Source organism: Canis aureus, chromosome 19 (genome assembly GCF_053574225.1).
Source record: "Canis aureus isolate CA01 chromosome 19, VMU_Caureus_v.1.0, whole genome shotgun sequence".
Classification (NCBI taxonomy): domain Eukaryota; kingdom Metazoa; phylum Chordata; class Mammalia; order Carnivora; family Canidae; genus Canis; species Canis aureus.
This window is the reverse complement of record NC_135629.1, coordinates 55,327,611-55,343,411: the sequence shown is the minus strand read 5'-3', so window position 1 is coordinate 55,343,411 and position 15,801 is coordinate 55,327,611. Positions and strand designations below refer to the sequence as shown.

The following is a 15,801-nucleotide window of genomic DNA, read 5'->3' as shown; positions in this document are numbered from 1 at the left end:
AAGTGCTATCCTTAAGGTTTGCAGGTATAAAATGCTTTACATGAACCCACCAATAAGGAACTAGAGATCGTCTCTGAATATATGTGCATCTCTAAGTCTGCACTAGAGAGCTAAGACTGAGAAGATGGACGATGCTGGGGGGCGGGGGTAAGTCAAGATGGGGATGAGAAGGAGCACACAAGTCGATCTGCAGAGCTGTCCCCAGGCTCACAGAACCTCCCACCAAAAAGCCCCAGCATCTCTCTTGACCCTGGGAAACTGCATCTTTGCTGCATCAGCCTTTGTAACAAGTCCCCAGGTTGGTCTGCCAGTCCCCACCTAGAGCTCCACACCCTTGGGCCCAGCCTTCTGTACAGGGTCCCAGCCTGGCCCACCCTTCAATGTTCCACCAAGGCCTCCTCTGGGAGCTCACGGCATTCCATCACCAAAGTGTGTTCCGGGGCCACTTGGTTTGTTATGTACTGTGTGTCTGTGCTTCTCAACCAGACTGCCAAGCTCTTGGCACATGGCTGAAGGGTCAGGAGGACACTGTAATTCCCACTTCTACACCCTCAGGCTAGAGACACAGCCACAAATCTGGGAGGAGGGCATGTAATTAATGGCCAGAGCCCCCAACAGGACCGACAGTCCTCTATTTCAGGGGGACCATTTCTTGGTGCGTCATCTTTGAGTCCACTAGGTGGCGACCCTCTGTTAAGTGTCACTGGTTCCAGAAGGGAGCATCTCCAGCTTTACTCCTGACAGAGATGGTGTCTCAGGTGGGTGCTAACTGGGTGTGGACAGGAGACAGACACCAAGGGGGAGGCGGGCTCATCAGCGCAGATGCTCTCACTGACCGGCAACGGTGTGCAATGGTTACCTGACTGTGAAGGTGGGAACTGGGTTAAAGAGGATGTTCTTTCTCGCTTGACAGGAGGGCAGTAATTTCCATCTTCTCGGTCGGAATCTACAGAAAATGAGGAGAAGGAGGAGAGAATCAGGCTGCTTCTACTTTTACTACCAAGGAAGATGAAACGTTTTAGAGATTTCCTCACCTTCTCCGCCTTCAGGGCTGGAGCCTCCAGTTGGCCTCTGAAATGAGAGCACATGGCAGGGCGGTAAGCAAGGGCCAGGCTGCCCAGCACCCAGCAGCTTGAGCTCCGTCATGAAGGGATCCTGAAACGCCATGCTGAGGGCCAACTCCCTGAGCTCAGGCACCCAAGTTGTGGACAGACTTTTAACCTAATGCTCAAAAATCCCCCCAGGAACCTTCTGAGCCTGCCTTATGAGGCCACAGGCTGAGGAGTCCTCCTAAGGGCTGAGAATGCATTTACCGCAAAGATCGGTTTCTCTGTCTCTCCACCGGTCACAGCTAATGGCGTGCTACCCCCCAACTCAAGCACCATAAAATGTTATCTGGCTGAAATTAATTCTGCCAAGAGCTGGCAAGCAACCTGCTCCATGCTGGAGGGCAGCAGGGCTGCTTAAAATGGTTGCCTAACAGCGGATCGTAGCAATTTCTGTTCCTTGCCCCGGCATGTTCCATGGCACGGAACCCTGTTTCAAGGTGGACCAGGATTTCCAGAGCAACAGAGAATTTCAATGCCTTGGACCTAAGTCTGCTGCAAAGGTTCAGAACACAATCGTCAAACATAACTCAACAGACAACACAACCTACTGAAAAGCACAAGTGAAGACAGAAGGTGGCTGAAGAATTTCCACAACTTTTAGTTTTAGAATGTGAACAACTAGCCATCAAGAAGCCTTAAAACGAGCCCTGCTCCCATTCCCAGATAATATCCAATCCCTCACAGACCTACAACTCTTCAGAACTAAGCAGCCAGAAGCACACGTCCAGGGGTGAACATCACTCCTCCCGGGGCACTCTTGTGAGAGCAAGCGGAGGAGCCAATTTTCTTATTTTCAGAAAAGTCCCTAAAGTCCAAGTTTAGCCAAACGAGGACCACCTGCATTGAGGAGCTGTTAGGAATTAGATGAGGCATGCCTGGGAAAGTGCTCTGCTAGCTGCAGGGTGGAGTGGAACCACAGCAACTGCCCTAAATAACACAGATAATGAGCTGTGAGCCCCAGGCAGCACTTTCTCCATAAGGGCCACAGAGGGACCTTCAGCTTCTTGGGCCATATGCATACTCCACTATCTTAGCTTGCAGACAGAGGCCTGGAGTTTGCGGACCTCATCCTAAGAGACTGGGAGAGAAAAGGATCCCAACCTGGACTCTCTCCTGTGTGGACCGACAACTTGGGTTTGGGTCAGAAATGCAAGCTTGGGCTGCTTGCTCGTGTCTGTTCTAAGCGCTCGCTGCAAGCCTCTGTGAAAGGGCGAGGACTGCTGTCCTCATGTCTGCACCAGGTGATCCAAGGAGGCCATCCATCAAAGTGCTTGGGAAACAAACCCCTCATAACACAACGGGGTTCAACAGTCCTTGGGGCAACTGTGAACATACCACTGGGCCCCAGATGAAATGGAGGAGTCAAGGGGGGATTCCAATGGGCACAACCCAGTGGCCAGACCATGAGGGCAGAGTGTGAAGGTGCTCAACCCCTCTGGAAGGCCTACAGAGCTTCCTCTCTCCCAGTTCTGACACCTCCTGAAGGCACATCTTGGGCAAATCATTTCACTCGCTCAGGCTTCTGTCTCCTCGCTTGGGAAATGGGGGTGCCAACATCCCCCCCGCAGGGAGATGGAAGGCATCAGTGGGATAAGCAGGGAGGCAGCAGTCCTTGTGACCGGACACCTGGCCATGGCTGACACCCAGGGCGCTCTCAGCAAGCTTGCTTCTGCTGGATGTTATGCCTCTGGGAAGGGCATGACAAGAGTCGGGATGTGGAGTCATGTCCTAGGGCAGCCAGATGTGGAAGGCACGGTGGTGGACCTGGATGCGTTAAGCAGTTCCCCAGCCCAGGACTAAGTGTTGGGGGGTTGCTGAGACACATACTCTGGCAGGGCTTTCCTCTTACTGGGTCCAGGTCTGCAGGGGCATCTGATGACACAGAGCCATGACACTGGCACAGCAGGCATTTTCTCTGGGACTATCCCCTTCCTTGGGTAACATCACTAAGGTGCAAACTTCAGGTACCTCCTTCCTATTCCTTCACAGTGGCAGGGCCCACTCCGAGCTCTGGTTCCATGGCTCTTGGCTTCTCTCCTGTCATTCAACAAACATCCCAGCTGTACCAACTCCACATGTGGCAGCCTCTTGGATCCTGGGGGACCTGCCGCTTTGAGAGCAACTTCTGGGATCTGGAAATGGCCTTGCAGACACTCATCAGCTGACTTTTCACTCTGCTCGCTCTTCCCTGGCTTCTCACATGAGAACCCCTGCGCCCCTGCCCTGGTCCTGTGGCCTCACTGCCCCCTGCACTCCTCTGTACCTCTCACTGATTGTGTGATCTGTGTCAGGGTCCCTCACTACCTCAAGTCCCAGGAGGGCAATGGCCCTCAGCACACAGTGGGAGCTCAGCTGGCATTTGTCCAGTGAAGGGACACAAATCACAGGCGCTCTGTGGGCCTCAGAAACGCCCTAAGGCAGGTGTCCCTGTGTTATACACAGAACAGTGGCACCCCCTGCCCTATCAATGGCCCCAAAAGCTTGTCAGACCCCAGCTTCCTGTTTCCTCAGCTGCTGAAAAGGGTATTCCTCCACCGTCCCCATCCTAAGAGGCCTCCGCACCCAGCTTTCCTTTGCCCCACTGGCTAGCTGGGCTCACCTCCACGTGTGTGGATTTCCAGAAATGTACAGATTTCTAATTTCATTCCACTAAGGTTGGAAAAGACCCGGCATGATTTCAGTCATTTGAAATTTTTCAAAATTTGTTTTGTGGCCTAGCACACAGTCTGTCTGCCCTGGACGAGGTCCTGAGCACTCTGTAGCTCAGTGTTGCTAGGCCAGCGGGGTTTAGAGCACTATCCAGGCCCTCTCTGTTCTCCATCTTCCTTCCCAACGCTCTGGTGATGACTGGAGTGGGGTGCTGGGCTTGCCAAGACCATGACTGAACAGTCTATTCTCCCTTCAGTTCTGTTTTTGCTTTGTGTATTTTGGGGCTCTTAATGACATGTAACTTTCTTAATTAACTATGCCAACACCACCCCAAACCTCTCAGGAATCAGTCTCCTTTAGAATTTGATGAGTGCGCCAGGGGCCGCTCCGCAGAAGTGTGTCCAGACCAGGAGCTGAGGTCTTTGGGTACCCCTGCCCCGTCCACCCTGAACCCCCTCTCCTTGCTGTCGTGCTGCAGCTTTGCTGTCTCCCTCCCGTTTTTTGAACATGCCAACACTATTCCTGCCCCAACGTTCCTTCCGTGTGTGCTACCTCCAAGATAAGATCTGGGATGCGCTTCCTACAGGTCCACTCAGTGTGGCCTTGCCAAGGCCTTTCCCAGCCTCCTCCAAGGGTGGAACCGAGCTCACTCACTGCCCCACCAACCAGCAAGCGGAAGCTGCTCCTTTCCACCCCAGTGCCCAGTCTCCCTTGGGCCTCTACCAGCTGGAAAAGATCTAATGTGTCTGGCTGTTCTGCTCACAGCTCAGACATACAACCCCCACGATGCTGTGCACAAAAGTCGATCAGCATGTATTCACTGCACAAATGGAGCGTGAGTTAGTCACAGCCCCTTTGGTGACCCAGAGAAGGAAAGTACCTGGCCAGACAAGATCCAGAGGCAGGAGACCCTCAAACTCATACCCCAAATCTCTTCTAAGAGGCATGTGGCTGGCCTTTTGGTCCTGGAAAGGCTGAGAGGTCAAGGCCAGGGAAGGACCTTCCAGAAGCTGCTGGAACCTCCTGTAGGGTCTGAGCTAGCCAACTCAGAAGCTAAGCTGATGCCAGCAGCATTCCTCGATAGGAGCCAGCATAAGGAAGCAAGGAGACAGAATGTATGAGAAGTCACTTCTGCTTGCTTTGGATATGCCAACTCTTCCAGAAATCCTCAATAGTTCCCTGTGTGAGAAGCCTGATGTCTGCATCCCCAGCCCGCCAACTGTGCTGGAGGTCTGAGCTTGCTGTCTGGCTGTCTCATGCTGTCTTCTCACAAAACAGGGGTGAAGCAACTCCCCGTTAAGCCACCCCCGGCCCAAAACAAGGCCAACGCCGGCTCCACACACTTTGCACAAACGCAGCAGCCTGGCAGTCAGGGGCCACCCGTCATCCCAACTGAGGGAGACACTACACAGGGGCCAGCTGAGAACAATGCCTGGGACATACACAATGCCTGCGGGGCTGTGCCCCGCAGCTACAACTCCTTGGACCCAGAAGCCTGCATCCAAAACCACTGCCATGGGGACTCCTGTGAGGAGGACTCTCAGAACAGGCTTCCAGGGTTCCTCTTTGCGGGGGAGCTAGGGCAGAAGCACAGATGTGAAAGTCCCATTTCCTCCTTTGTCTCTTCCCACACTGGAATCTACTTCTGTGAGGCTGAGGGCTTCAGGATGATACCTAGGGGAAGCTGGAGTCAGTGCACATTTGAGACACCATGATGAACCTATCTCAAATCAACACTTACATAAGGGAGGCAAAAAGAAAGAAGCCCAAAGAGAATCCTTCATTTCATTTCCCTGGTGCCAGAAAGCATGAATGGGGGAAATGGGCTTATAGAAGATGCAAAGCCCCCACAATGGTGGCTGCTGTGGACAGGTGGGAAGAACTGCAGAAGTGGCAGCGCTCTCTTCTCAGAGCCACAGAAACATGGGGGCACCTGCTCATTCTATGAGGTGTGCATGTCCCTGCTCCCAAGTACAAAATAGGTAGTAACGTCTAATAGTAGTAACAGGACCCTGGAACTGTAGATGTGGGAAAGTTCAGTTCTTTGTAAAGGATGAAACAGTGAAAATTTACCATCATTACATTTATGAAGGAGTTCCTCTGCCCCCCCAATCCCCCACAGCCAGCCCTGAAAAAATATGGCTGTCATGAGGCTGCCTGGTGTGGCCTCAAGGAGGACAAAGGTGCTGGGCCAGTCCAAGGGGAAGGAATGGAGCTGGACATTGTCTCAGAAGCTGACCCACAGACCCACAAGGAGAGTAAGCAGGAATTAACAGCACTCACAGCCTTCCTGACTTCCCAGAAAACACCAGAAAACAAGACCAAGCCAGACACCGTTTGGCCCACCTGGGCCTCAGTAATTCTGATATGGACTGACCAGTTGGAAAGCTCGGCTGCCCACAGCTGTAGGAAAATGGATTGCAGGGATGAAAAAAATCAATCAAAGGAGGGGCCCACTAATACATCCTTGTCTTCAAATGGACTACTGGCCAATTCTATGCTGTTTACATTGCTCCTAAGGTGACCAGTTCAGAAGGTTTTACCAAACAGGCAGACACTGAAGAAAGACCAAGAGCTGTGGTCTCCAAAGGTCTGAATGTTGGGTGGGAGCAGAATGAGGGTCAAATCCCATGCAGAAGCCGGAAGATGAGGGAAGCTGTCCAGCTATGGGTCTGGTTCCAGAACCTGTCTAAGCTTCCTGGTGGGTCTAATAAACACATTTCAGGCTCCACAGGGCCTTGGCTCCAAGCTTCAGTCCGGGGGACTTAAGCCAGGCTCAGAGTAAGCACTAAGAGCTGCCTGCTTTCTCCGGGTCAGAGAACTTCATCTGGATGTGGTTTGGTCTTCTCCAAGCTGTCTTCTGAAAGCCAGTAAGTCTGATATATAGAGGCTTGTTCCCGGTACTGAGTCTTTGATGGCCAGAGTTGGGGAGACTGAAAGACGAGCAAGCCCTTTGTAAGCAATAATTTAGCAAGCCACTATTTATCATAAAGAACTTGTAGCTTTACGTTCCCTCGAGGGATCATGCAATAAAGAACAGACTAAACGTGATGGGCGAGACTGGCTGGGTAAGGGTGAGTGGTTTCCTGAACTCCAGTGTGGTACTGGGCAAGATCTAAATCTGTTTGGATGCAAAAGCAACTAGTCTTAGCTAACCAAAGAATCACCTCACTCCAAGAGGATGCTGGGATCAGGCCCATCTGCCTTGATTTATGCCCTAATTGACCTAAAAAATGTTTACTTTGCCTTGAACACACCCAATTACTCAAAGAAAGCCAGCTAATGGGAGCCAGTGGCAACAAGCTAGAGTCTTCTGTGCTGAGAGCCCAATGGAGCGAGCCCCCGTTGGTTCAGAGCTGTCACCAAATATTGCGACACTGGCATTGCCGAGATTCTGATGGTACTGGGGATTCCTACAGTTACGAATGCTAAAACCAAATAGCACATGTGCGTGTCACATGCATGGCCTTCACCTCTATGCTGGGACATCCATCAACTGCTCCCCCTACTCCTAACGTCCTCCCACAGTGACCTACAACCCATCTTAAGGTTCTCTACCATTAACACTTGACCTTGCAGGGCTGGGCTGGGGATGGTTTGAATTTGTTGGGATTAGAGCCTTTGACTCAAAGTTCACAAGAATTGAGAAGTCGAGTCCCATTGGCCAGGACTCAGGAATCCACATCTGGCCTGGCCATAGGCAGAAGATGAGACCCCCTTAGGTGCCTCTGGAGGAGCAGCTGCTGTGCCTCAACCTCTGTGACCTACCCATTTGCTGCTCTCAATCGAAAACCCTTAGCCCCTTCAGTTAGAGGTGCTCTATAAGCTTGCTGTTCAAACCAGGCAGCAGCAAAAGGTCCTGGAGCCTCTTGGGCAGATCCACATGAAGGTCATCTGTTCTTGGAACTGAGAACATGATTTCCTGTGTTTCCAAAGGCCGAAAGCACAATAACTCAGAACGCTCAACTCAGGAGAAGGTTCCAGGAGCTGTTTGGCCCTGAACCGAAAAAGTGATCACCTCCTCATTCTTGCTCTGTCAGTTCTAGTATTCTCACAAGAGTTGTGCCCCTAGAACACTGTGGTGGAGTGCCTCCTGGCTGGAATCTTTACTGGGCCCAAACCCATTTGTATGCCATGAGGGACTGCCCCGTTACTCCCACCTGGCACACTGTAAAGACCGTTCCTTCTTTTCCCACCACATAAACTCTTCCAAAATGTCAAAACTGGCCTCCAATCTCACCTTTGCTGGACTTCACTTCTTCCTGTGTGCCCCAGGGTTTGGTGGCTGTAACTGAATTTTAATGATTTGCTTAAAACACAGGGGACTAGTGATGTGACACAAGGGATAGCTAAAGGTCTGGGAGTGTGATGCCCTGGACGGCTGCCCAGTGCTTGGTGTGTAGAGCAGTGTGCCTTGTTTCCTGCCACGAGAATGGGAGGGGGGCTTAGGTACCCACATGAAGTTTTCAATCCTGAATGTAGGATGATGTTTACCTTTCCCATTTTATCAACCTCCAAACACTCAAGACATTTCTTGTTCTCGAGAGTTCACAATCTTCTCCACCTATAATCTTCAAAAGCCTTCTCAATACAAAGATAAAGGGCTCAAGGGGTTCCCTCTGGATTCAAAGGAAGAGTCTTTTCTTCTTCCTGCTTTGATTGAAGACAAGCAGTTCACAGCCTAACCACAGTCCAAATACAATTGGTCTTGCAAAGCAGTCTGCCTTAGACACCTCTTCTTCCTCTAGATCAAGGAAGTCGGGGCTTCTGTTGTTTCTAAGACCCTGAACCTGAATGCCCAAATTCAGGGAGAGGAGAAAGAAAAATGGAAGGACGGAGGGGGAGGGTCTACCCCATTACTCAATCCCTCTTTTGACCCCTCATGACTCTTTCAGGAAACAGGATTAGCTTCTCGCTACGGGCGCATATACATTCCCCCATTCAGAAAGTCAATGTAAAAGGGGACTCTTTTTCCTGACTTTTTTGGCAGCAAGAATTAAAGGGAGCTGCAGAGATCGTGACCACCTTTTTCAGTTATCATCAGCCGCTTGTGATTAAGGGTCTGGATCTGAGTAACCCAAAGGGAAAGGGGCTGGTCTGGGTTGGGACCCCCAGGCTGTGGAGTGCTGGGTGGAGGTGGACTTACCCCTGCCAGTTCTCGCGGGAAAGGAAGAAGCTGGGCTTCAGGAGTGCTGGCTGAAGCGCTAGCAGGGGCAGGAGGCTCTAGGGCATGCTCACCAGCTGACTCGGGGTGACCCGTGCCATGGTGGGGGGCCTCAGCCTCCCCCCGAGGCTCCTCTCCCGAATCCGACAAGTCTTTTTGCTCTGCAGAGGACTGGGAGCAAAAAAGACAATTTTCCTTCAATGTAAATAAAGGCTGTAACATGGGGCAGGGGGTGGGCAGGGATCGAAGGGCTGGAGACGTTCAGACTTCGGCAGCTCCTGCCTGGGAGGATGAGCCAAGAAAGCCGGCATACGCTGTCGTGTTTTGCTCAACAAAACTGGCCCTCCATAATGAGAGAATGGAAAATGAACGTGGAATTGGCTACAGTTTAACTTTGCAGGAGGCCTGGGCCCCCATTTTCAAAACAGGAAGCATGGAGTTACCATGCTTATGGTCTGTGAGTGAGGAACACTCTTGGTGACCAAAATGGGGACGGTGCCTCAATCAGAGGGAAACGGGGGTGGGGGGGTTATGTCTAACTGGCCCTAAGGGTTAATGACCCATCTCTGCAAGGATACTGATGAAGGAAGTTGGCCTTCAGCACCATTTCTGTCCACTAAGGTGGGGAAGGCAAGCCTGGAATAGCACACAGCTACAAAACGGGGCATATGGAGTTCACAGGCTTGTGCGTTCTGCTCTAGTGCTTCCAGCACCTTTTAATTCATTCCGCTTAAACCTGAGATCAAGGGGTGCCTGGGTGGCTCAGGTTATGAGTCTTAGGGTCTTGGGATCGAGACCCATGTCTGGCTCCCTGCTCAGCAGCAGTCTGCTTCTCCCTCTGTTTCTGCCCCCACTCATGCATGTGCTCTCTTTCTATCAAACAAATACAATCTAAAAAAAAAAAACAAAAAACAAAAAACAAAACCCAGAAAAAAACAAACAAACCCCAAAACCTGAGATCAAGGCAACGTTTTTTTGCCTCAATGAGTACAGATGTGTGGTGACCAAACCAGCTGGCTGAGACATGGAGAGCTGGTTTCATATCAGATGGGTGGGAGTTCGGCTGGAGGAGGGAGCTCCTTGGCCTAGGATTCTCCCACGTTCATTCACCCCAAGCACTGTGGCAAGGGTGTATTTAGAAAATATCCAGCACAAGAGAAAGCTGGTTCTGGAAGTCTTTGTCCTGGAAAGTATAACATCCCTGGCATCCTTTGAGGTGGTTCCTGGGACTTTGGAGGGGCTCCCACGGACCCAGAGCTCTGTGGCCAAGACTCTTTCCTTGAGGAATGGGTTATAAAACTGGTATCCTGGAAGAGATAGGCCCTGGTCCCCAAATCTCCCACTTGGCATCATCCACAACGTGGAGTCATTTCTCTCACTTTGTGAACTAAGTGGCTGCCCTGTGTCTTTCCACAGACCTGGCCACATTTATTCTGAGTGTGAAGTGACTAAAACCTCTTTATTTATTTATTTTAAAAAATATTTTATTTATTTATTCATGAGAGACACACAGAGAGAGTCAGAGACAGAGGCAGAGGGAGAAACAGGCTCTGTGCAAGGAGCCCGATGTGGTACTCGATCCCAGATCCCAGGGATCATGCCCTGAGCTGAAGGCAGATGCTCAATTGCTGAGGCACCCGGGCTGCCCAAAAACATCTTTAAATAGGGCCTGGGAGCTAGTTCTTAAAGGTGAACCTGATAGATGAAAGGGACTCTATAAAGAGGATTCAAGAGAACTTTCAAACATTCTGAGGAAGGCAAATGCAACAAAATGTTAACTCATCCATATATCTAAAAAGCCACCAAAATTGATTCTTCCTATCCAGGGGAGATACACACACACAAAGGCCTTCCTTCTCATGCTGTTCCTCAAACCTGCTCAGGATATGAAAGATGGTCCACGTGCCAACACCCTATAAGAGAAAATTAAACCCAGACCTTTGTGGAAAACAGCCTATCTCTAACTAGAACCACTTGGGATTTTGTTTTTCAATGCCTGCTTTTAGGGCACAAGTGTTCAAATGCCCTGGAGGTACTGAACTTGAAATGAAGCCTAAATTGGTGGACCAAAAAGAAACATGTACGCCATCCCAGCATTTTCTACTTGGGGCTGGAGTGTTTTTGCTGGACAAGAAAAGTGAGCTCTAGAGAACCAAGATAAGAGCTGTAGTTCTTCAACATGTTTGTTAAAATCAGACATCAAGATTTTGATAGCTTTTGACACATCATCCTAAAATACACATGGCTGACAAAAGCCAAAAAACACACCCATACACACAGGGTAGGCTTGTTACATCAACAGTAGGTCTAAACATACTGTGACAGTGCTTTCAGGGACACCTTACTTCCTGCTTAGCACGTCTGCAACTGCTTTCTTTCTTCTAAACGGATGCCACCCCGAAAGTACAACCTCAAAGCCTCACCTGTTCAGATGAACTTTTGGAAGATAAAGTCTTTGAAACAAACAGTCGTCACAGTCAATGAAACAACCTCTTTCTAAGAAGATTCAAAATTCTTCACATCAAAAAGAAAAAAACTTTCCATGTAAAGCAGTTAAGAAAAAAAGTCTCATTTTTGCCATTAAAACCAGAAATGCATAAATATAAGCAGTTCATGAAGAGCGCCCTCTTGAGGAAGCATGAAAACACGGAAGGAAGGACGGACAATTCCATGCCCTTAGCAGGGCTCTGGGTCTGGATTTTAGGCCTCAGGACTGGAGTTCAAACTGTCAACCGCTTTCTCAAGCTGGGAACAATAGGGACATCTGACAACCTGTCCTAAGACCAAGTGACTGGCCACTGCCACCAATCTGTAGTCTGCTGTAAATACAACTTGGGCCTTTGATGGGACAGAAAGCACCATGTGGCTTTGCTATTAACAAAAACAAAAAAAAATGCCTGGCCTAACAGCTTCATTTTTTTCTTTTGGTTTCAAATCTCTTCCCTCAATCATGATTCTATAATAACAGCTGGGCCTGTGGAGAGCTCTCCTTGGAGGGGGTGGGGAACACGAGCTCTTTGAAGCACAGCCCATTGGGTGGTTCAGAGATTGTTCACTGAAAGGCAAGTCAGTGGTGCCAACGGCTGACGATGGGACTTCTTGATCTTTGCGGATCAGGAAATGTCTCAAAAAATAGCTATATGGGACATCTGGGTGACAATTTGGTTAACATAATTACAGACAATATATACTGAAGGCCTGAATTTCTGAATTAACAATCATTCTCTTAGGACTGACAGTAGCAGTGGGGCCACAGAAGAATGTCTCTTATTCCCAGGAGCTGCCTGCAGAAGGATTTAGGGGAGAGCATCAGATGGACATGACTTATAGATAGGTGCTTCTGGCATTTACGACCAAGATGTTGCTGATGAAGCCAGGTGAGTGAGGGACACCCAAGTGTCATGGCACCATTCTTTCGACTTTTCTGAGGACCTGAATATTTTTGAAATACAAATTTGAAGAGAAAAGGAGAAAACAGCTACAGCAGCCCATATAGCCTGTTCCCTACTCTGCTTTTGCAGCGTGAAGGGCAGATGGGCTGGAATGTCGGCAAGACAGGAACTGAAAGAGGCTCAAACTCTCATTTCTGTCCGAGGCACCACGGCTGCTCCCTGCAGCTCTGCGTGCCCATCTCCCTTGAAATGGGAAGCCGAGGAGAAACAAAGCTGGCTGTCTCAGCTATGCTGCTGGCTCTCTGCCTTACTTCCGAGCTGTCCTAAGCAGCAGAGAAAGAAGGAAGATTCCACTTTCCACCTGATAGCTCAGAAAGCTGCTCTCCCGGACAGTTACAGAGGCTCTTCCTTTGTAAACATGCAGCAGTTTCACGCATCTTGCCGGTGATGCTGTCCCAGAGGCACGACAGGAGCGGAGAGCTGAACTCTGAAGAGCTGGGGATCAGTTATTTTTAGAAGCCCATTTATAGTTGGCTCTGAGTCAATATTTTGATAAGAACTACATTTGCACATTTTAAGATGATGATGAGCAGTTTCCTAGCTACTCTTCTGATTCAGCTTCACCCCAACCTTCTGGAGGGCATACATGTAAGTTAGCCTTTGAATGACAAGGCAATAGACAAGAACCACCTCAATTGTGAAAACAGTACTGAAGTGGAAATTAGGACTTCAAATATTACATTTTAGTGTCTCCTTCTGCTGGTTGTCCGAAAGTCTTAGATTTAAATAATTATTAATTCCTATTACTTGTTTTAAGTCTGGGGTTGGCAAACTTTTTCTGTAAAGGGTCAGCCACTAAATATTTTTGACTTTGTGGGCCATATGTCTTCATCCAAATTACTTCACTCCACTGTCACAGTGGGAAAGCAGCCTTGGCTACTGGGAACAGGGTGGGCATGACTGTGTGCCAATAAAACTCTACTTATAAAAACAGGTGTTGGTGGCAGGCCTTAGTTTTGCAGACCTATTTAAAAGTAGTTTGAACAATTATAGTAAAATTCAAAATTCTAGAAAATCCTGGTTTTACAGAAAACCAGAAAGAAGCAACTTTCACAAATTAAAACAGAAATTGAACACAGGCGTTTCTAAAAGCTAGCAGAAAAGCATCAGCCCTTCCACAGTGAGTGAAGCTCCAAAAGACAAATGATAAAAATACATGTAATTAAGTTATATGTATTGGTCAGGGCCCAAGGCAGAGGAGATCACAGAGGGTGATGTGTCTTGAAAATACCACCTAGAAAGCTGAAACAAAACAGGAAGAATGTTTCCTCGGGTGTTGTGATTCTTTATCTTTAGCAAAAGAATAAAAGAATAACAATGGGAGTTTAATATGAGAGCAAGCCTAGCAGATCAGCCCCGGCTCACAAAGAAGGTACCCTGCAAAGGGGTACATGTGTGTGGGGGTGGATAGGGCAGCCATTTATCCCTCCTGCCCCCTGTACACACATGCTCTCTTCCTGGCCCTTGAACACAGTCCAGGACAACCTGGGCCACACAGAAGTCTGGCCTCTCTTCTCAGACTGAGAGGTGGGGTCTAGGAGCAGTAGCTGGGCTGCCAGGAATCCCAAATCTCTAGACCAGTAGCCCCCAACATCAGAGCTGGCCATTGAGTGGGGGATTGGGGATCCACCAGAGCACCTCACCTGTGGATCACAAGTCTCCAGAGAGAGAGAGAGAGAGAGATTCTCTCAAATCAATAAGATGCAAACAGATTTCAAAACACAAGAGAGTCCAGCGCGGCACTTTGGTCACTCACTCCAAAATCTCAGAGTCTTTGTAAAAGCTTGGGAAGCATCAACTGCAGAACATCAACTAACTTTGGACACAACCCTGACCTTCCACACTGATTTGTCAGGGCAGACATAAAATCAATGACTTCTGGGTAAACAGGAGCATGTGACATTGGAATGCTACTGCTACACCAATCAGGACTTTAACAAGCTGCTGGCTCACTGCTACAAATTAGGCAAGGTATTTCCAACATCAGGGCAACCAAGACATTTAAGATTCAAGATGAGGAAGCAACGAATAACAAAGATGGATGGTAAATACGTAATGCAAGCCAACTAATCATTAATTACTCTAAATGCATTTATGCCAAGTTGGTTGGGGCCCAAAATAGCTCCCTAAAATCTTTAAAGGTCGTCTTCCCCCTTAAGCACCATTATTCTCCTTCCTTCCCTCCCCTGCTCCTTCTACTTTTTCTCTCTCCTACTCTTCCTAATGTACAGTATTTCTAAAACGAAGCATTAGGAATTAGAAAACAGCTTTCTACCACTGTTAAAAGCACGATTTCTGAGCCCTTTCCACATACGCCCGTCTTAGCCTCTCACCATGGTAACTTCAAGCCACAGGACCTTTTCCCTTCAAGCTCCCATGTGGAGGCTTAAAAGATAGAAGCACCCTTGGCCATGTGACCTGGGAGAGCCCTCTGGGAGAAAACAAATCAGAGTAATCATGTGAAGAGAACATACCGGCCCCTTACCTTTTGTCCTTTATCCTTCTGAAACACAAAGACGGGCGGAGCAATGGCAGGTTTTTCTGCAAAAAGAAAAATTGGTTTTTTTCCCCCCAACACTATAGTCATACAGTAAACAAAGCTACAAATGTTAGTAATAAGTTAAAAACAAAAAACAAATATAAAACTAGTAACTCCAAAGAACATCAAATCACTTAGAAACAGTTTTTTGAAGTGGCTGCGTGGGTGTGTTGTTTGTGAAAACCTGACACTTAATGTTAGGGTATGTGCACTTTTCTATATACCAAGAAAAAGGTTTCAGGACTCACTGAGAACAGCCATGGCAGTGACGGAGGGAGAGTGGTGGGGGTGCAGCAAGCTGTGCAAGGCGCTGCCACCGTTCCCTGTCAGAACGAGGCAGAGATGTTGGATCTTTATGTGGCACCTTCCCAATTTCAAATACTAAAGACTAGTTTAGGTTTTTTTTTTTTTTTTTTTAATCTCTCTCTCTCTTTCTCTCTCTCTTTATATATTTATAGGCCAGCGAGGGCCCAGTGATAACCAGACTGCAACCTCTGCCCACACAGCTCCTGCTCTTTGGAGAGCTTGTTCTGGTTGAGTCACATGACATTCCACCTGGATCTCTAAGTGACTACCCATTTAAAAAGAGGGTTTAAGGAGTTGAGGGAACTCTGAGTCCACCTTGCACAGTTGCTGTTGAAGGAAGAAATCCTCTGAAATGTTCTGTCATGATGAGACAAGGGTGGTGCCACCCTCTATTCTCAGGCAGCACCATTTGTCTCCTCTGCAGGGAAAGCCAAATCTACAGCCCTCTGCCACTTGCCCCCTGCATGGATGGCAGCTCAGAAAGTCCCTGCTGCCCGCTGGGGAATTTTGAATGAGGACTATCTTCACCCATGGGGAAGGCCCAGATGCTGCCTGCCTTGAGGTTGGGTGTGGTGGCTCTGG

At 48.8% G+C, this 15,801-nt stretch overlaps 1 protein-coding gene across 10 annotated transcripts in view; it reads right to left on the bottom strand.

Annotated features, from left to right (window-relative positions):
• The window catches only part of RANBP3 (RAN binding protein 3), a 53,969-nt gene that overhangs the window by 19,212 nt on the left and 18,956 nt on the right, over positions 1–15,801 (bottom strand). For 4 of the 10 annotated variants that reach the window (XM_077860305.1, XM_077860306.1, XM_077860307.1 and 1 more), the window contains exons 2-5: positions 14,860–14,915; positions 8,905–9,093; positions 1,035–1,071; positions 860–946 (exon numbers count right to left, since the gene is read on the bottom strand). In XM_077860305.1, the coding sequence (XP_077716431.1) occupies positions 860–946; positions 1,035–1,071; positions 8,905–9,093; positions 14,860–14,915 (369 nt within the window). Of the gene's footprint in view, positions 1–859; positions 947–1,034; positions 1,072–8,252; positions 8,412–8,904; positions 9,094–14,859; positions 14,916–15,801 lie in introns of those variants that run through there. The other 6 variants (XM_077860311.1, XM_077860312.1, XM_077860308.1 and 3 more) reach the window with 4 other exon arrangements.